The sequence below is a fragment of the Ranitomeya imitator genome, chromosome 2 (genome assembly GCF_032444005.1).
Source record: "Ranitomeya imitator isolate aRanImi1 chromosome 2, aRanImi1.pri, whole genome shotgun sequence".
Classification (NCBI taxonomy): domain Eukaryota; kingdom Metazoa; phylum Chordata; class Amphibia; order Anura; family Dendrobatidae; genus Ranitomeya; species Ranitomeya imitator.
Window position 1 is genome coordinate 762,954,625 of NC_091283.1, and position 21,629 is coordinate 762,976,253.

General features: G+C 40.7%; 1 protein-coding gene across 2 annotated transcripts in view; it reads left to right on the plus strand.

Annotated features, from left to right (window-relative positions):
- LOC138665682 (sorbin and SH3 domain-containing protein 1-like) overlaps positions 1 to 21,629 on the plus strand; it is a 532,199-nt gene that overhangs the window by 378,626 nt on the left and 131,944 nt on the right. The window contains exons 7-12 of one of the 2 annotated variants that reach the window (XM_069753392.1): positions 1,988 to 2,080; positions 6,650 to 6,763; positions 13,112 to 13,138; positions 13,225 to 13,337; positions 19,932 to 20,696; positions 21,160 to 21,504. In XM_069753392.1, coding sequence (XP_069609493.1) covers positions 1,988 to 2,080; positions 6,650 to 6,763; positions 13,112 to 13,138; positions 13,225 to 13,337; positions 19,932 to 20,696; positions 21,160 to 21,504 — 1,457 coding nt within the window. The remainder of the gene's footprint in view (positions 1 to 1,987; positions 2,081 to 6,649; positions 6,764 to 13,111; positions 13,139 to 13,224; positions 13,338 to 19,931; positions 20,697 to 21,159; positions 21,505 to 21,629) is intronic. The other variant, XM_069753393.1, reaches the window with a different exon arrangement.

Below are 21,629 nucleotides of genomic sequence, written 5' to 3' on the forward strand. Positions count from 1 at the left end.
GCATTTCAAGGTCCTGGAGTGGCCTAGCCAGTCTCCAGATCTCAACCCTATAGAAAACCTTTGGAGGGAGTTGAAAGTCCGTGTTGCCAAGCGAAAAGCCAAAAACATCACTGCTCTAGAGGAGATCTGCATGGAGGAATGGGCCAACATGCCAACAACAGTGTGTGGCAACCTTGTGAAGACTTACAGAAAACGTTTGACCTCTGTCATTGCCAACAAAGGATATATTACAAAGTATTGAGATGAAATTTTGTTTCTGACCAAATACTTATTTTCCACCATAATATGCAAAAAAAATGTTAAAAAAAACAGACAATGTGATTTTCTAGATTTTTTTTTCTCAGTTTGTCTCCCATAGTTGAGGTCTACCTATGATGTAAATTACAGACGCCTCTCATCTTTTTAAGTGGTGGAACTTGCACTATTGCTGACTGACTAAATACTTTTTTGCCCCACTGTATATCTGCTGTAATATGGATAAAATTGATATCTAGCTCCAAACATGCTGTCAGATGATCTGACACACGAGCCACACCTGATCTGTATGCGGCTAAAATGAGGGACCTCATGCGGATATGGCAGCTATTAGTATCCCCTTGCTGGAGACCACAGTGACGCTTGAAAATAATTAGAGCACAGATGTAAGTAAGCTGTCATATTATAGGCAGCTTGTCAAGCCGTGCTATTGGTAGAGCGCATGTTTGTGTCTATGATTACTGCCTAGTATCCAACCGGAGCATGTGTCCCTGACGCGCGTTTCGCCGGGACACTAGCTTTTTCTATGCAGCTGTTACACGCGGTTCGGGAGAGCCGCCAACCAGTCCATGCAATGCGTTCTAATCTCAGTCCTATTTATACGCCCATCTGACTGCGTCCAAAGACAACACAGGATACAAAAGAAAGAGGGTGGTTCTCCAGCGAAGACAAATCCAATTAAAAGTGAAAAAAACTTCTTTATTAAAGTAGTAAAAAATGAAAAAACGCACTGGTCTCCATGAAAGTCCACAAAGACCACACAGGAGCATTGGGAAGAACAAGCTATTTTTCTGTGTACGACGGAGTCTGAAGAAGTAGCTGCCAGCCAAATGATTGGCCAATCCATTGTCCGGCTGAAAGCTCCTAAGATTGGCTGGGATGTACCTGGATTTCCATGAAATACATGAGCACTACCAGTTTTGTTGAGGACGACTACCAAATGCATAGAAAACAAGCAGCACTTTGTTTAAACAACATTATTAAAAAAAAAAGTATTTTATCTCAAAGTCCTACATTGCTACTGAACTGGAAGACTTTGTAGGGGTATAACAGAAATAGATAGCTGCTTACACTTCTTTTCTGGTATTACATGCAGCCTGTGTGAGTAAGCTCACTAACTCTACATTCACGTTACATTTGTGATGTGCGTTTAGTGTGTAACCTGGGAAAGTTCCCAACATACATGCCAAATATATATGTACATATTAAGTGCAGTCCATAAACGCTTTATGGATACAATCGTAGAGTTCACAAGTGATTCTCTGTTTGATTTCAATTCTCCAGGCTGCAGGAAAACCCAACGCTCCCAATCTGGTGATCATTGGGATACCCACCATAATCTAACAATTATCTAGGCAGTGGGTAGGCGATCACTTGAGTAGACGGGAATATTTCTGTAAGACTGAATGTATAAACTAGATAAAAGCTGGTACAAATCTGTACATATCTAATATTCTGCTCACACAACGTCAACAGTGATTTTGTCAATATGTCAAAGACATCTCTCCAATCCCAGGATAATTAACAATTGGGTCAAGAAGATTTATGGACTCCAGAGATCATGCAAACATTTAATTTTAGTATTTTTCTTGGCAGCAACGAAACGGGACATATCCAGTAATTATAGAAATATGTTTCTACGTCTGCAAAGAAAATGAAACCTTGTTAACAAAAATCATGTTGGAAAGTGTGTGACATATTGAGTGTTGTGTTACTTTTGTGTCCTCAGCAGACGACTCTCCGTTAATTACACGTTCATGCTCTGCTATTACAATCATTCCTGTGAAGGCAGTACAAAACTTTCCTGATCTTGTACCAACTCCAGGTATATGCTTGGAACGGGAATGAAGTCGTGTTTATTCTGCATTTCGTGCTACGTTTGCTTCACAGCTCGATATCATTACATTCATATACATGCTTGGCATTTTTGCATTGATAAATGCTTTTATTTCAGTTTACATTTCACTAGACAGGCATGCTTGCAATATTACCGCTCACTCTATAGTTAACCGAGATGATACGGCACGATTGTTATATCTGCTTGGTGTTTATTTTCATTATATAGAAAATGACCATATGCTGAATGTATTGGGCTAATGTAATCTATGCACAGAGCCATCCATTAATACTAAGTCAACTGAAGGGCATAAAGCATCAATTATCAAGGATTCAGTTTTACAATATAGCTGTATATACCTGATTGCATTAATTATGTTACATGGTTATTATGAAAGGCACAAAAATATCACATTTTTTGGAGGACTCATTTAGATATCTGGCTAGAAAGAAAAAACATGCTAGACAGGGGGCACATAAAACATAGTAAATCTTTAATTAAAAAATATAGAATAAAAAAGATCCACACAGAGCTAAAATGAGACAACAGGTGAGTATGAATGCAATTAATGGCTACAATAATGCAGGCTTAAAGATATACATACAATAATAGATCAAGGGACCTGGTCAAAAAGATTACAAATAAGATGCAAGTGCGACATGAGCATGATTAATGCTTAAAGGGGTTGGATAAATAGGTCTGCAATTACTCTTGTGTCACTGCGGACTTATGAATGCCCCCAGAGCATACACTTGTATTGGACGTGGCTGCGTCCCATCTAATGACTCTGCCATCCAATGGGCATGGCTGACTAGAGTCCGTGGCCTTGCTTCATACAAGTGTATGAAAGCGAGGCTGCGCCCACTGGCCGGAATATGTATAACGCATACATATCCTTCGGTCCTGGGTCAGAAACCTGCGAATCCCCGCAGCGCAGTGTTTGCGCTCTGGGGAGGATTCATAAGTCTGCAGTCATACAGAGATTGCAGACTTATCGATTTGGACTGAACAATCTCGTTAAAGCACTATGGGATGGAGTACCTATATTGTACAAAGATGGTAACAGTCAGCCAGCTGGAACATATGCAAAAGCATACCGTTGAGCTCAAAAGTTTACATACCCCGGCAGAATTTTTGCTTTTTTGGCCTTGTTTCAGAGAATATGAATGATAACACCAAAACTTTTTCTCCACATATGGTTAGTGGTTGGGTGAAGCCATTTATTGTTAAACTACTGTGTTATCTCTTTTTAAATCATAATGACAACCCAAAACATCCAAATGACCCTGATCAAAAGTTCACATGCCCTGGTGATTTTGGCCTGATAACATGCACAGAAGTTGACACAAATAGGTTTGAATGGCTACTAAAGGTAACATCCTCACCTGTGACCTGTTTGCTTGTAGTCAGTGTGTGCAGAAAAGCTGAGTGAGTTTCTGGGATCCAGACAGACTCTTGCATCTTTCTTCGAGCCACTGACATTTCTGGATTGTGAGTCATTGGGAAAGCAAAAGAATTGTCACCGGATCTACGGGAAAAGGTAGTTGAACTGTATAAAACAGGAAAGGGATACAAAAAGATATCCAAGGACTTGCTAATGCCAGTCAGCAGCATTCACACTGTGATTAACAAATGGAAAATCAGGGGCTCTGTAAAAACAAAACCATGGTCAGGTAGACCAACAAAATGTTGTCCACAGCTGCCAGGAAAATTGTTTGGGATGCAAAGAAAAACCCACAAATAACATCAGCTGAAATACAGGATTCTCTGAAAACTAGCGGTGTGGCTGTTTCAAGATGTACAATAAGGAGGCACTTGAAGAAAAATGGGCTGCATGGTCGAGTCGCCAGAAGAAAGCAATTGCTCCGCAAATGCCACAAAGTATTTCCTACAATACGTAAAACAGCACAGAGACAAGCCTCAAAACTCCTGGAAAAAGGTAATTTGAAGTGATGAGACCAAAATTGAATTTGTTGGTCACAACCATAAACGTTACATTTGGAGAGAGGTTAACAAACCCTATGATGAAAGGAACACCATTCCTACTGTAAAGCACGGAGGTGGATTGCTGATGTTTTGGGGATGTGTGAGCCACTAAGGCACAGTAAGCTTGGTCAAAGTTGAAGGAAAGATGAATGCAGCAGGTTATCATCAAATACTGGAGGCAAATTTGCACTCATCAGCCCGAAAGCTGCACATGGGACGTACTTGGACGTTCCAACATGATAACGATGCAAAACACAAGGCCAAGTTGACTTGTCATTGGCTACAGCAAAACAAAGTGAAGCTTCTGGAGTGGCCATCTCAGTCTCCTGACTTCAATATCATTGAGCCACTTTGGGGAGATCTCCAGCATGCAGTTCATGCTAGACAGCCCAGGAATTTACAGGAACTGGAGTTTCCAAGAAGAGTGGGCAGCTTTACCATCTGAGAAAATAAAGAACCTCATCCACAACTACCACAAAAGACTTCAAGCTGTCATTGATGTTAGAGGGGGCAATTCAGATAAGAAATGGGGTATGTGAACTTTTGATCAAGGTTATTAGGATGTTTTGGGTTGTTATTATGATTTCTAAAGAGAAAACACAGTAGTTTGACAATACATGACTTCACCCAACCGCTAACGATGAGTGGAGAAAAAGTTTTGGTGTTATCATTTATATTCTCTGAAAAAAGGCCAAGAAAGCAAAAATTCTGCTGGGGTATGTAAACTTTTGAGCACATCTGTATATGGATAAATATACAAAAGTCAGATTTTTATCTCTATGAGGAAAAATAGCAAATTTAGATATAGATGTGAAAAAATTATACCAATTTTTAGTTAGCTGATGGAAATAGGAGCACAACAGTCAAAATTAATAGAATTTGAAACGCAAGATAGCGATTACATAGATAGTAGAAAACAGACATGGAAAATTTGCCGAATGGATAAATGTACATCATAGCCATCCTAGCTGCCAAAAATAAGCAGCTAAGGGCATAAAGCCTTATTGCATGAATAGAACACACCCAACCATAGGAGCACACCCAACGCACGTTTCGCCTGAGCTTCGTCCAGGGCGTGAGATTTCTGGATAGGTAGCATTGAGTTGCAAGTTGTTTTTAGTATGGTCTGTAGATGAAAATCACTAAATGAAACAAAAGCAAATTATAAAAGTGTGATGATACCAAAAAAATTGCAACCAATGTAATTGAATTAAATTTAAAAAAAGTTGGCACTGGAAACTCAACACACCTTTAGGCCTCATTCAGACATCGGTGATTTTTCATGTACATAAAGAACGGTCCATGTGTCATCAGTGTGTTTCATCAGTGTTTGGTCACCATCATCGGTGATTTTCATGTATGGATAATAAATGAATACATTACAAAGCTTCTCCTATCCATTGCAATATGAAGCATGGGCAGCACACGGATTGTACATAGATGATATTCATGTGCTGTCCGTGATTTTCAGAGACCCATAGATTTGTATGGGTGATTTGTGATCCACAAGGTCCATCAAAAATGGACAATAATTAAAATATAGAATGCTATAACAATATTAGAAGGTGCAACAAAGCTAATACAAAGCAATATCATGTGATCTTGAATAGTAATTGTCCCAGAATCCAATAGGGACTGTTTAATCATTTCTGTAAATGTCGTAAAGCGATCGGCAGTGGATCGTCTCTGCTCCTCTCAGGTGTGGCTTGGAGCTTGCACGCTGCTTGTGACATGCATGCTTCTGTACAGGACACGGCCTGCAGCCTCCCCTGTGACTCTGGATTTTCTTCACCCTTTCCGCCATTATAAATGTCACACTACTGTTGTGTCAGAATATTGCTCCATGATGGTGTTAATTGGCAGAAACTAGGTTACGGTCTTTAAATAAAAATAAAGTTGCAAAGGACGTTACAAAGAGGAGCTGTTGTAAAATGATTTCAAATGTCTGCGGAAATCTCTTTGTATCTAATAAATTAGCAAAATACATTCTGAGCAAACTGAAATCTGTTTCTATTACACAAAACACTGGGAACAATGCAGGTGACAGAGGCAGAGGTGTTGCTTTTCTATGACTTCTATCGCAGTGCTTGAATTCAGAGATTCCAGATTATCTAAGTGACACCTGACTTCTGCTGATAGACGGAACCTACAGCGACGGGGGATTTTAACTCTTCACGTTGGTATTATTAGTCAATGCAGAAATACTTGTTTGAAAATATACATTTAAGTTTGATGCCTTACTTGGTGACTTGCATGGAATACAATACCGATTTGTTGGGGATCAGGTATGCATTTGAGCCTAGCTGGGTATACATTACTAGGGTTTGCCAAGACAACCTTTCTGATTTATTCTTTATTTTTATTGCTTTAATACTTTTGCCATTTCGCTTTGCTTTACTGTTCATGTATTGTGCTTTCCTGATTGAAAACCTAGGTGGATGTGAGAAAAGCATGGCGGTATCTAATGTAAACACGTTTATCACTCTCATATGCCGTACATTTATCTGCCTTAAGAAAAGTGCACAATGTATATTTTATATTATGTTCATGGAGACTCCATGTCTCTTCTAGAAGTGGATCCTAGTAAAGTATGCACTGGAAAAGGAGCCGTGACCCTCCGAGCATCCACACCACAAGGGGACATCCAGAAAAGTAGATCCACCTTGGACATTGAACTTTCACCAAGTAAGTCAGCCATTGGATGTGCGATCTGTTCTCAGTGGCTTGGGGCGCCACAAACTCTAACACTGTACTGAGCATGCGAAAACCCCCAGCGTAGCCTGACCTGTGAATACTTTAGGGGGCATTTACTTAGTACTAGAGGTCATACAGCTGTCTCAATCTGACCGGCTCTGGATTTGGATGCAGCAAATGTGCCTCCTAATAGGTTTGGCGCATCTTGGGTTGTCCATGCGCCATGAACTGAAATCTGTGGAGGCTTGAGCGCTGACATAGATTTCTACTATAATTTAATATTTCTGGTGTACCTTATAGTAAATTTGTTAGGCAATGGTCAGGCCTGCTCCATCCTGCTAAGTTACACCCATCTTTAAGATAAGTGTTAAGAGTGATGGAATAGGGGTTAAAAAGTCTCAAGTCTTTGCACACGTATTCCCCATATACATTTCCATTGTTTAAAGGGAGTCTATCAGCAAGTTTTTGCTATGTAATCTGAGGATACCTTGAGCTAGGGGTTGAAACACCAATGTTAACGATGTGTTATATGTCTGACTGTGTGCTGTTGTTTGCTTACAGTGAAGGTTTTATCACCTGGTGATGATCACTGTCCACACTAAAGCAGCGTATGCATACTAATCTGACTCCGCCCCATCCTGTGATTAGCAGCTCTCTTTCTATAGCTATGTCTATAGAGAGCCTGGTGTGGGCGGGGTCAGCTTTCTCAGCTCTGCTTTATGCTAAATCTAAAAACTGTGATTGTGTCAGAACTGCTGTGCCCAGTAAACTAAGTGATACATCGTTGGAGTCAGGGTCTCTTTGCCTACATCATGCTTCTCCCAGATGAGGTTGCAAAAACTTGCTGACAGATTCCCTTTAAATAGTTTATAGAGTAACCCTCAGACTAAGGATTTCAGATTACAGAGATTATGATATCTGTACAGAGCTGTGGAAATGAATAACAAGAAATTTAAAAAAATTGGCATTGACAAAAATGCCTGAACCATGTTGCTGTATGGATCATTAACACCTATCTGTAATGACAGCTGTGTTAAGCCTTTGGCATCATCTTGTAATGTGTGGAATTGGCATTTGATATATATTGACTTAAAGGGATTACAATCTCGAGCGGTGGCTCACATGTAATCTTTATGTATGCTTGAAGCATGTCAGGATTCAAAGCTATTATTGAGTGAATCATGTGGTCAATATTACATGTAGATTTATTGTATTCAGTCCAAAATATTACATTATTACAAATAAATACCATTTTGTTGATGTCTAAACATGCAAGTGACAAAGTCTATTTTATGGCAGATGTATGATGTCCTATCAAGCCAGATTGTTGTGAGCAATTGCAAAATGTAATTGCCATGTATAGTCCTAGTTATCGTAAGTCAAAGCTGTACAATATGTCAAATCAGTCCCTTAAATGGAACCTGTCATCAGCATTGTGCAGAGTAAACTACACACAATGTCAGGTCAGCACCGTTATACTGATTACAATGATACCTTGGTTGATGAAATCCGTCTTGTGGTTGTTGTTTAATCTCTATTTTCAGTTAATGAGATTCTCGTGCTTCGGGGCGGGCCGTGCGAGGTTCAGGGAGTCTTTGTGGTGCTCTGCTTAGATATTCATCTGTATGGTTTATGACTGGTCACTGATCCATCAGTGACCTACTTCCTATTTTACATACTGAATATAATATGGTTTGAAAAAAAAAATTCAGGCAGGTGCCGGCAGCGGCGCCTGCACTGTAGCATGATACGGGAGATAATATGCATATTTTCATTTTATTTAGACATATAGTTTTGTTTGAGAATTTTTTTTGGGCAGAGAAAAAAAATCAGGCTTCATCAAGATGACCGCGCCTGTGCAGTAGCATCCATCGGAACACGATAGATGCTACTGCGTCAGAACCATTTTGTCAGAGAAAAAAAAAATTAGGCTCCATCAAGATGGCGTCTGCGCAGTAGCAATGTTCCGATTGGTTACTCGGCACAATTCTACTGATAGGTTCAATTTAAAGTCTACTTAATGGTCTAGGGTTGAAAGAATAGTGAGGTTAATAATGTCCTGCAATTTGGTAATCTTCTGGTTAGATTTACTGCGTGCATATTTGCCTTTAACTTGAATAAGTTGTTAAGTCCAGACCAGGGGTCCCCAACCTGTGGCTCAGTAGCTACATGTGACTTGCGGGCCCAACATGCGTGGCTCATGGCTATCTGTATGTTTCATACATTAGCCTAGCATGTAGCTATGAAAAATCTCCAGATAGTAACTTTTATGAGTACCACGACACAGAAGAGAAGATCTGGATGTGCATATGTAGGGGTAGAGGGAAAAAATAAATATCGTAAGCTAGAAATTGGATCCTAATGTTAGAGTTGAGCTTGAAGCTAGATGCGATAATGTGGTGGGTACCAGAATTCCAAATGATAATAAAGTTGTTACCCTTGAATGTAATTGTTTTGCCGCTATGGGCAAAAGGTCTCAGTGTGATTAATGTGGGAAAGTTTTTGCTGTCATCGTACTGATCATGGTGGGCTCTGAGTGTCACTACTGTAGGGGCACGGGCCTGGTTATGGCTCGCGACCATCTCTCAGAATTGAATGTGGCTCTCAGGGTAGACCACCAAGGTCCTACTAGGTAGTGAAGTGAGTGAGATACTGGTTAATGAATGAAGAAGTAGTTATTGCATTTTGTTGGTCCTATAGGTAAGAAAACCCAGACATTTGTCATACCTCAATCTTAAGTCTTGAAGAGCTTTTTAGCTTCAATAGTAGGTCCCTTCTTAAAGAGAACCTTTCATGCTAAACACGTTGTCCGAGCTGCAGGCAACATGTTATAGAGCAGAATCAGATGACTAGAATGATATATAGTTTTACGGGAAAAGATTCAGTAGGAAATAGCATCTTCTCATTGAAATTCCTCATTGCTCATTCTAGACTGGGGAGGCGAGAGGGCGGAACTTTTTTTTCCTATACTAAGCCAGTTATTAGGAAAGGCTGCCCACTGGACTTATTCTATACTCAAAATGAGCAGAAATTTAAATGAAAAAGTTCCAATGAATCTTTCCTCATACCTACCAATCTGCTCTTAAATCCCATTCTGTACCTGATGCTGGCAGATAAGACTGAATGTACAGTGTGACAGGTTCACCTTTCAAGTTTTAACTGACAAAAGTATATATATATACATATATATATATATATATATATATATATATATATATATATATATATATATATATATATATATACAAATTATTTAAACACATGACAAATTAGGTTTATTACCGACATTTATAAACTTTCTGCTTTTTGTAATAAACCAATAAAAGGAGCAATTTGAAGAGTTCAACACGACTAATAAAAAAAGTGATTTCTAAATTAAGCACAATATACCACTTTTAATGTCTACTGTAGTCTCAGAATTGTTTAACACCATGATGACAAGCGTCTTTAGTATTTAATAGAGCACCATAGGCTGTTATGACCTGTCGCATACGTGATACATAGCTAGACACCAGCTCCTGGCAGAATTCCTGACGAATCTTCACCCATTCCTTGTGGGCAATGGCCTCTAGTTCACTAATATTTTGGGGTTTGTGTGCTACAACAGCCTTCTTCAATTCCCACCAAAGATTCTCTGAGGTTCAAGTCTGGCAACTCGGATGGCCACTCAAGAATTATCTTCCAGAACTTTTTCTAAAACCATGTCTTGGTTTTTGAAGTATGCTTGGGGTCATTGTTCTATTTGAAGGTTCAATAATGTCCAAGCTTCCGTTTCCTCACAGATGGCAGGAGGTTTTCTCCTAGGATTTCCTGATACTTGATTGCATCCATCTTGCCCTCCACACGCTGCCATTTTCCAATGCCAGAGGAAACAAAACACCCACAGAGCATCCCAGAGACACCACAATGCTTCACAGTAGCCAAGGTTTTCTTTTCAGTGTATGTTTAATTCTTCCTCCTCCAGACACAGTCCTGATCCATATGGCCAAAAATTTCCAATTTTGTTTCATTGCTCCACAAAACAAAATCCCAAAACATCTATGTACCAGGTCATAACAGCCAGTACTACTACAAAGTGCTAAAGACTCTTGTCATAAATGGGTTGAAAATTTGTGAGCCTGCAGTAATAAGTAAAAATGTCATTTTATGTTGAATTTGGAAAAACTTAATAAGTAGGGCTGGCTCCAGGTTTTCGTGGGCCTCTGGTGATAGAGTCTCAGTGGGCCCCTTTAACACATACCACAATTCATGATGCACAGATACGGAAGAGAAATATAGGTATAGTTCAATGCCAAAGATTTAACTTCTTACATTACATGAGTGATATCTATAGCTCAAAATCGGACAGTATAGTCCTCCATACAGTATTATGGGCACCATATATTGCTCTGTACAGTATTATGGGCACCACATAGTGTTCCATAGGGAATAATGAGTCCCAAATATTGGTCCATACAGTATAATGAGCCCTATATATTGCTCCATACTCTTTAATAGGTCACATATTGCTCCATACATAATGGGTCTCATATAATGTTCCATACAGTATATAATGGGCACCATATAATGCCCCATTATATATTCGGCCCCATATAATACTCCATACAGTATAGGATGGACCCCATATATTGCTCCATACAGTAGGAGTCCCATATAATGCTTCATACAGTATATGATGGGCCTCATATATTGTTCCATACAGAATGACCCCATATAATGCTCCATACATAATGGGACCCATATGATGATCCATATATAATACAAATTCTAATGCCATAATACAAATTCTAACAGTCTATTCAGTAGGACTATCAGCTGTGTGTCCACCAGACTTCTGCTCAACACAACTGATGGTCCCAACCCCATTTATAAGGCAAGAAATCCCACTTATTAAACCTGACAGGGCACACCTGTGAAGTGAAAACCATTCCCGGTGACTACCTCTTGAAGCTCATCAAGAGAATGCCAAGAGTGTGCAAAGCAGTCATCAAAGCAAAAGGTGGCTACTTTGAAGAACCTAGAATATAAGACATAATTTCAGTTGTTTAACACTTTTTTGTTAAGTATATAATTCCATGTGTGTTAATTCATAGTTTTGATGCCTTCAGTGTGAATGTACAATTTTCATAGTTATGAAAATACAGAGAGATCTTTAAATGAGGTGTGTCCAAACTTTTGGTCTGTACTGTATAATGGGACCCATATATGATACTCCAATGTATGATGGGCCTAAATAATGCTCCATATATAATGGGACTCATATATGATGCTCCAGTGTATGATGGGTCTCATATATTGCTCCAAACATCAAGAAAAAAAATTCACCTCTGCTCGCTGGCTGCTGCTCTGCTTCACCGAGTCACCATTTTCTGTCTCTCTGCACTCTGTTCAGGCAGAATGCATGCCCTCTAACCTGAACGTCACAGTCAGAAGATGCGGAAGACAGTGGAACAGGGAGAGGTAAGTATCGCAAGTGGCGGGATCCTGATCAAGTGGGGGGGCCCACTCACAGGCATCGGCACAGGCACTGGGCCCCCCACAGTGCCCCAGTGTCCCTGATGGCAAATGGGCCTCCCGCTTGCTCAGGGCCCTGACACTTGCCCGGGTGCTGACCGTGGCCCTGTTAATAAGTATCAGGAGGGTGGAGAGGGAATACATGAACTCTAAAGTCTATTTTGCTCATATCATTATGTACAAAGTAAACTTTCATTTCTTCTCTTTCAATCTTCCTGATGATTAAGTCAAATAACCTATTATAAAGTGTGTAAAAAAAAAGTAAGTAAAAAAAATAATTTATATGTATGTTTAGTTTCTAATCGGGAAGATTGAATGAATGCAGCAACACCATGCCAAAAACTGGTTGTTCGGCAAGTCAGTTAGTGCTGTCATGTCACAGTCATCTTGTCAGAACATCTCCCCTGGAGCTACATATATTAATGCAAATCACAATCTGTAATTAGTGTCACGTCAAACACTTGAAATTGAATGCTTATTATGGGTTTTAAAAACTGTAGCGTGCAGTTCCGTACGTCTTAAGTTCACAGAGACTGATTCACATCATGTTCACAGCTTTCAACCACTCGATTGTGTTTTTTTTCCCTTTTCAAACTGACAGTCAATGGACAATTCTGCCCTTATTGCTATGAATGAATTCTTTGTGTCCAGAAAGGTCAGAAACAGTGAGGACATGATATGTAATGCCAGTTACTATGGCACTTGCATTTGCAATTCCGTTTGGGGCTGGTGGCTGCTGCGCTCTTGTAGCTTAGGACACGCAGACTTTTTTCAATATTCATTTTTAGGATCTAACTTTTTCTTTTCTGCCTGTAAAAAAAACAGGTGAACTTCCGACAGAAAGAGAGCCAGGTAAGAAGAAATGAATTCAATGTCTATTTTGGTTGCAAGCAATGAAAGCTGGAAACGTCAACCTTGAAAACTCTTCACTTGCGCAGATGACCGGCCTCCTTCAGTAGCTGAATCTAATGGGGATTCTCAGTCCTCCTCACTGGCTGCCAAAGGATTTCGGAGTGTGCGCCCTAATCTCCCATCTGAGTACAAGCCACAGGTACTACAAGCCTTTCCCTGCCTATTCTCTGCTACTACACTAAGTTCTGTTCTTATCTTCACTTTGGATTGTCTTCTCACTCTTGGCTCCAGTTTTCAATGAGCTTCTTTTCAAATAAAAGTATTCAATGTTCTTCTATAGAATAGACAAGCCATTAAACCCGTTTATTCATTTGGTGCATTTTCCTTGTCCTCGCTGCTCTTGATAAATGTTTTCTTCTCTCTGTTCTTAGTGCTTAGTTTTGACAAGTTCTTCGTAACTCTTTTTGCTTGTTCCCCTTTGATAATAATTCTTTTGATGGCTTTCAGATTACTCCTATACAGAGTACTATGACTATATAAAGTAACTTTTATTCATCTATTATTTATTAAACGATTGTTAATGTTTATGTAAAATTGTAAGACTAGATTAAATTGGTAAATGCAGAAGATATTCATATTTCGGGCATTGCGTCATCTGCTGAAGTGGGCACTTTAGGTTTGTGTTAGGTGGCTACAATTAAAAATATGGAATACACTCTCAACACCCCCTACAATTCTACATAACTAAACCTTGATCACCATAGGATCCAAATGTTAGGCCTCTATTACCAAGGCTTCATGCACCTCTCGTATACAGTGGGGAAAAGAAGTATTTGATACACTGCCGATTTTTCCACCTACAAAGAATGGAGAGGTCTGTCATTTTTTTCGTAGGTACACTACAACTGTGAGAAACAGAATCTAAAAATAAAAAAAAACAGAAAATCACATTGTATGGTTTTTAAATAATTAAACAGCATTTTATTGCATGAAAGATGTATTTGATCGCCTACCAGCCAGCAAGAATTCTGGCTCTCACGGACCTGTTAGTTTTCCTGTAAGAAGTCCTCTTTCTCTGCACTCATTACCTGTATTAATTGCACCTGTTTGAACTTGTTGCCTGTATAAAAGACACCTGTTCACAATCTCAATCAATCATAATCCAACCTCTCCACCACGGTCAAGACCAAAGAGCTGTCTAAGGACACCAGGGACAAATTTATAGATCTGCACAATGTTGAGATGAGCTATAGGACAATAGGAAGCAACTTGGTGAGAAGGCAACAAGTGTTGGCACAATTATTAGAAAATGGAAGAAACACAAGATGACTGTCTATCTTCCTCAGTCTGGGACTCCATGCAACACCTCACCTTGTGGCGTAAGTCTGATTCAGAGAAAGGTCAGGAATCGACCCAGAACTACATGGGAGGACTTTGTCAATGACCTGAAGAGAGATGGGAGCACAGTCTCAAGTATTACAGTTAGTAACGCACTACACTGTAATGGATTAAAATCCTGCAGGGCAAACAAGGTTCCGATGCTCACGCTAGCACATGTCCAGGCCCGTTTGAAATTCGCCAATGACCATCTGGATGATCCGGAGACGGCATGGGAGAAGGTCAAGTGGTCAGATGAGACCAAAATAGGACTTTTTAGTATCAACTCCACTCGTCATGATTGAAGGAAGAAGAAGGATGAGTACACCCCAAGAACACCATCCCAACTGTAAAGCATGGTGGGGGAAACCTCATACTTTGGGGGTACTTTTCTGCAAAGGGAACAGGACGACTGTATCGTATTAAAGGGAGGATGGATGGGATCATGTATTGTGAGATTTTGGCCAACAACTTTCTTCCCTCAGAGCATTGAAGATGGGTCATGGCTGGGTCTTCCAGCATGACAATGACCTGAGCCAGGGCAACGAAGGAGTGGCTTGTAAGAAGCATTTCAAGGTTCTGGAGTGGCTTAGCCAGTCTCCAGACCTGAACTCAACAGAAAATCTTTGAAACTCAATGTTGCTCAGCGACAGCCCCAAAACCTGAAAGATCTGCAGAAGATTTGTATGGAGGAGTGGGCCATAATCCCTACTGCAGTGTGTGCAAACTTGATCAAGAACCACAGTAAACGTCTGACCTCTGTAATTGCAAACAAAGGTTTCTGTCAGCTAAATCTAATGGTCACTACTCCATGCTAATTCTCTTGGATCTCTCCGCAGCATTCGATACTGTGGATCATCAGCTCCTCCTCACTATGCTCCGCTTCATCGGGCTTAAGGACACTGTTCTCTCCTGGTTCTCCTCCTATCTCTGACCGCTCCTTCAATGTATCTTTTGCTGGTTCCTTCTCCTCTCACCTTCCCCTTACTGTTGGGGTTCCTCAAGGATCAGTCCTAGGCCCCCTTCTCTTCTCTTTGTTTGTCCAATAGGGGCAGTATACAATCAGTAGATTTGGTTTCCAGTACCATCTCTATGCTGATGACACCCAATTATACACTTCTTCTCCTGATATCACGCCTCCCTTTTTAGATAACACTAGTGATTGTCTTACCACTGTCTCTAAAGGTACCTTCACACTCAGCGACGCTGCAGCGATACCGACAACGATGTCGATCGCTGCAGCGTCGCTGTTTAGTCGCTGGAGAGCTGTCACACAGACAGCTCTCCAGCGACCAACGATCCCGAGGTCCCCGGTAACCAGGGTAAACATCGGGTTACTAAGCGCAGGGTCGCGCTTAGTAACCCGATGTTTACCATGGTTACCAGCGTAAACGTTAAAAAAACAAACACTACATACTTACCTTCAGCTGTCTGTCCTCCGGCGCTCTGCTTTCCTCTGCACTGTCAGTGCTGGTCAGCCGGAAAGCAGAGCGGTGACGTCACCGCTGTGCTTTCCGGCTGGCCGGCTCTGACACAGGATGCAGGAGGAGTGCAGAGAAGCACAGCGCCGGGGACAGACAGCTGAAGGTAAGTATGTAGTGTTTGTTTTTTTAACGTTTACGCTGGTAACCATGGTAAACATTGGGTTACTAAGCGCGGCCCTGCACTTAGTAACCCGATGTTTACCCTGGTTACCAGTGAAGACATCACTGAATCGGCGTCACATACGCCGATCCAGCGATGTCAGCGGGAGATCCAGCGACGAAATAAAGTTCTGGACTTTCCTCAGCGACCAACGATCTCCCAGCAGGAGCCTGATCGTTGGTCGCTGTCACACATAACGATTTCCTTAACGATATCGTTGCTACATCACAAAAAGCAACAATATCGTTAACGATATCGTTATGTGTGAAGGTACCTTTACATCATGTCCTCCCTCTATCTGAAACTGAACCTGTCAAAAACTGAACTCCTAGTGTTCTCTCCCTCTACTAACCTACCTTTGCCTGACATTGCCATCTCCGTGTGCGGTTCCACCATTACTCCCAAGCAACATGCCCGCTGCCTTGGGGTCATACTTGATTCCAAGCTTTCATTCACCCCCCACATCCGATCACTGGCTCGCTCTTCTTATCTGCATCTCAAAAACATTTCTAGAATCTCCCTTTTCTTACTTTCGACTCTGCAAAAACTGTTACTGTTTCACTCATTCATTCTCATCTGGACTATTGTAACTCTCTACTAATCGGCCTCCCTCTTACCAAACTCTCCCCGCTCCAATCTGTTCTGAATGCTGCAGCCAGGATCATATTCCTCACCAATCATTACACCGATGCCTCTACCTTGTGCCAGTCATTACACTGGTTACCTCTCCCTTCCAGAATCCAGTACAAAACTATTACTTTCATCCACAAAGCACTCCATGGCGCTCAGCACCACCCTACATCTCCTCCCTGGTCTCAGCATACCACCCTACCTGTGCCCTCCACTGCTAATGACCTGAGGTTAACAACCTCAATAATCAGAACCTCCCACTCCCGTCTCCAAGACTTTTCACGTGCTGCGCCAATTCTTTGGAATGCACTACCCAGGTTAATACCATTACTCCCCAATCCCCAAAGTTTCAAGCGCGCCCTAAAAACGCATTTGTTCAGATTGACCTACCGCCTCAACGCATTAACGCATTAACCCAACTATCCCTGTATTGCCCATTCAAAAAACTTAAACCTTAATTGGGTTCCTCACATCATGTTTTCATACACTTTATGCATTTAATAGCGCTCTGTGTCTGTACTGTTACATATTTAGGCTGTTTAATTGGTTCATGCAGCTTTACATGAACACCCAATCCTTACACTATGGCTGGTCCAAACAACGAAAGCAATTGTTACCATCCACCTCTCGTGTCTCCCATTTTTCCTCATAGTTTGTAAGCTTGCGAGCAGGGCCCTCATTCCTCTTGGTATCTGTTTTGAACAGAGATTATTGTTATGCTGTAATGTCTATTGTCTGTACAAATCCCCTCTATAATTTGTTAAGTGCTGTGGAATATGATGGCACTATATAAATAAAATTATTATTATTATTATTATTATTTTATTATTATTCTGTAACAAATATTAAGTTCTGTTTTTCTATTGTATCAAATTCTTATTTCATGCAATAAAATGAAAAATAATTATGTAAAAATCATACAATGTGATTTTGTGGTTTTGATTTTTAGAAGTTGAAGTGTACCTATGATAAAAATTACAGACCTCTCCAATCTTTGTATTGCAAAATTGACAGTATCAAGTACTTATTTTCCCTACGGTATGGGCTAAATATGTTTATATTGGTCCTGCAGTCATATGGAAATGCAAATCGGGTCCTTTTGGGTTCTGTTTGACCAAAAGACAGAATAGATATGGATTAGTGTTAGTGGTAATTTAATGTGGCCTATGAAAATAACATAAACCACATTGTGCCATCCATCACCCATAGGTCATAAGGGCACCAGTTTAACGATAATTTAAAAGTTATTGAAAATCACCTGATGCCATTATAGCCTATGTTTGTAAGAATAAAGAGTTTACAGCACACTATGAATAGTATAAAACTGGGGTGTTTATTAAAGGGCTTGTCCGGCCTTAGGCTACAAGTCTGAAGCCATTTTGTGTGACTGCAGAATTGTGAAGCCTCACATCGTACACAGGATTCTCCGGCGCTGGGAGCAATGCAGTTTGAATACATGCTATCACGTGTCCACTAGAGGTGCCCAGCCTGGCTCAATGTAAGTGTACTGAGCGAGGCTGGACACAGTTCAAACGGAACGTGGTCGGAAAGTAATGCAAATCACATACTTGCGCTCCCTCCATAGGCATTGGAGAATTCTCACAGCGCACTCCGTGCACACGATGTGAGGGTTCACAAATCTGCAGTCACATAGACTGTCTTCAGACTTGCAGCCCGAGAACAGGCAACCACTTTAACCAAAAGACAAACTCTACATCTCAACCATTGCTGGTCTGTGTCCTGCACTTTCAAGTTACTTTTGGGGTATCACAAACTCCACAAACTCTATCTATTTTGGTTAATGAATCAGGAACCAAAGTGGAATGCCTTTGTAACACATCTTATTGTTTGCCATATGTTGTTCTGCTACCGTTCATTAGACATTTATCATTGACTAAGGTGACAACTGTACCTGTATCACATAAATTTCAAGAGTGTGCCCTGGTGCATCCGCTGAGGGGGAACAGGACTTGTTAAATATGGTTGAAATACACTTGTTTATAACCATCATCTTTCTACCTCCCCCCAATATTTTATTTCATTATTGTCCCTTGAAATCAGGTTCATTTTATGCTCACAGGACCCCCCTGCAGTTTCCTTCTAACAGTCATAGTTATTACTTTTCTCCCCCTTTCATGCTTGTCAAAATAAGACTGATTTTGGGTCGTACAGACAATATCTGGAATCCAACAATAAATGCCTACTCTTTTGGGTTCATTTGATCATTCTGAAATCAGATCAAGAAGTTCTTTTTTTACCTGTATTACAAAAGAGAATGTAAATTAGTGGATATCAAGCTGTGAAAATGTCTGTGTACATTAATTCAAGATATCTTATCCAATAAGTGGACTGGGAAGCCTAGTGCTTTATTGGCAGCAATACCACACTAGTGCATACAGTTGTAAACACCTAATGTATGTTTGGAGGCATACTTCAAATGTGTCCACCAAATGGCCTTATTTCAGAGGCATAAGATAGAAGATTGTCCCCAAGAAATTATATCATGACATTAGGTTCACAGAGGTTTTTCAGATGATGTCCCAGTGGAAAAGTGTTTTAACCACTCACTTGGATAATATTTAATTGCTGAAATTGCCAAGGATCACATCTGTATGATTATCTATAGGCAAATCTTACATACAGTGCCTAGACATGGGAAACCTTTGTGACCTTAACAAAAAACCCTAAGATGATGTTTATTTGGATGGGTTCAGACGTCTGGGAAATAAAGTCCCTTACATCTGCAGCTCTGTGTGCTCATCCGCATTGTCATCCGCATTGTTGATAGCTGCAGGATTTGCCTACATTTCCACACAAAGAGATAAAACAGATCTGACTAGTACATGCTGTCATCTTTTTTTTTTTCTAATGGATGATTAGTCAGTCTGAAAAACTTATGTTGTAGAACTCGTACAAATTCTAGCCTTTGTAAAACGCCTGCTTTATGTTGGCACGTGAACCTTCTAACATGACTCCATCCTATGATATCTGCAAGACCCTCCTTTCGAGTCACACAAATTCAGTTTCCTAATTTATGTCTTAAAAACATCATGTTTCCATACGTCTTTGTAATACTCATTATTTTCTGATCATTTTTTCCCTTTTCTTTTATTTTATTTTCAAACTACATAAAACCATGTAGAAATCTATCCCTCCTCCAATCCCTCCTCCTCCCAAAGAGGAGAGTTTTGCATGGCGTCCACATACTAACACTAAATTTTCTTACCTAAAACCTGTGCCTATTTTGGATGGGCTTTACCTAAGTGCCCCCAAGCCCTATACACCGCACGTTACGGGGGCACCTCACTATTCTACAACGGACGTTTCTGCTTTTCACCAAGTATCTCCCGACCACCCTGACATCCCTGCCTCTCACTCTGGAGTGGAGCATGTTGCTAGTACTCCCCTGCTGCCAAACACGTCACCACCTCACCAGCCTAGTGAGTCAAGCGGTGCAGTCAGAAGTGTTGCTGGAATGAATTTGAGTCATGAGTCCAAAGCCGATAAAAAGGTCAGCAGTCTATATGTAGCTTGTTTATCTAACAGCACTGACCCAGCTGCATCTGAAAATCCCACCAGCGTTGCACATGATAAAACAGAGGGTGCTGAATTGGGAGCTGATGTAACTAAATCACCAGCCACGAACATTGTTTCTTCAATAATAGACACCGGAAAATCCCCACCTCCCGTCCCTCCCAGGCCATTCTTTGACCCTGTCCCAAGTAAAGATTCTTTTAGCGATGGTGAAATAGATACTTTCTGGAGTCAATGTCCTCTACATCGAGAAATGGGACGCACAGAGCCAGATACACAGCATCCTGCTGGCCGTGTCAACATGACTGCAAAGGAACCCTACTATACATCAAAGCCTAAACCATCCCCTGGGGCGCAGAGATTCCATGGCATGGTACTTCTTTTCCTGTATTTATGCACCTTGAGTTTGACGTTACTTCTTGATCATCACTAACAATGTTCTGTTTTGTCTGCGTATGTCTATCCTAATAGTTTTTGTCACATTTCCAATAAGTTGATACTGTCTCTTGACACAATCTTTTAATTGTTTTGTCTGCATTTTAGCACTTTTTTTGCACTTCATTTTCGCAATGTTCATTCCTTCCAGAAAGTTGAAAATTATGTATTTAAGAAATATAAAAAACACTTGATGTGATTTTGTATTTGCTATATAATGTTTTTACTCTTTTTTTTTTATGTCTATTGCTGTTTAGTGCTGTGTGTCACAATGGTGCACTCTCTCTCCAAGCCATCCTCAGCATGGTTTTATTGGACATGTGAACGCATGTCTTCTCACAGCTGCACACTTTTAAGTATATCAGTTTCCGCCGTGCGTAACAACACCTTATTTCCCACAGGATGGCACTGCAGTCACAGCCCAGCCTGAGGTTATAGTAGTCCCACTCATCCAGGTTAAAGTTGAAAGAGAGCAAGAATCCACTTCGAGCACTCCACCACCACCTCTTGTACCCGCTGGCAAATTCTCAGCATTCCCAGAACCTGCCACCTCTAACTTGGCTTTTCCGACACTTGATGATTTTATACCCCCTCATCTGCAAAAGGGATCAAATCCTTGCTCTCCCAATATTTCTATATCAAACAATCTGCCGTCTTGCTCCCCGCCTCCTTCACCGGTTCCACCGGTAACGGAGGACTCGCACAGAGTCTCGGAACTTGATAACAGTGGAGCCATCTTACACACAGTAAGCTGCTGATACCTTCACTATGTACTCACAACATAAGATTTCTTTACTAGCTTACTAAGTACCAACTGGTCAATTCCTGCCTCTTGCCAAAAAGCATGACTAACCGTATCTCCCTCTGTTCT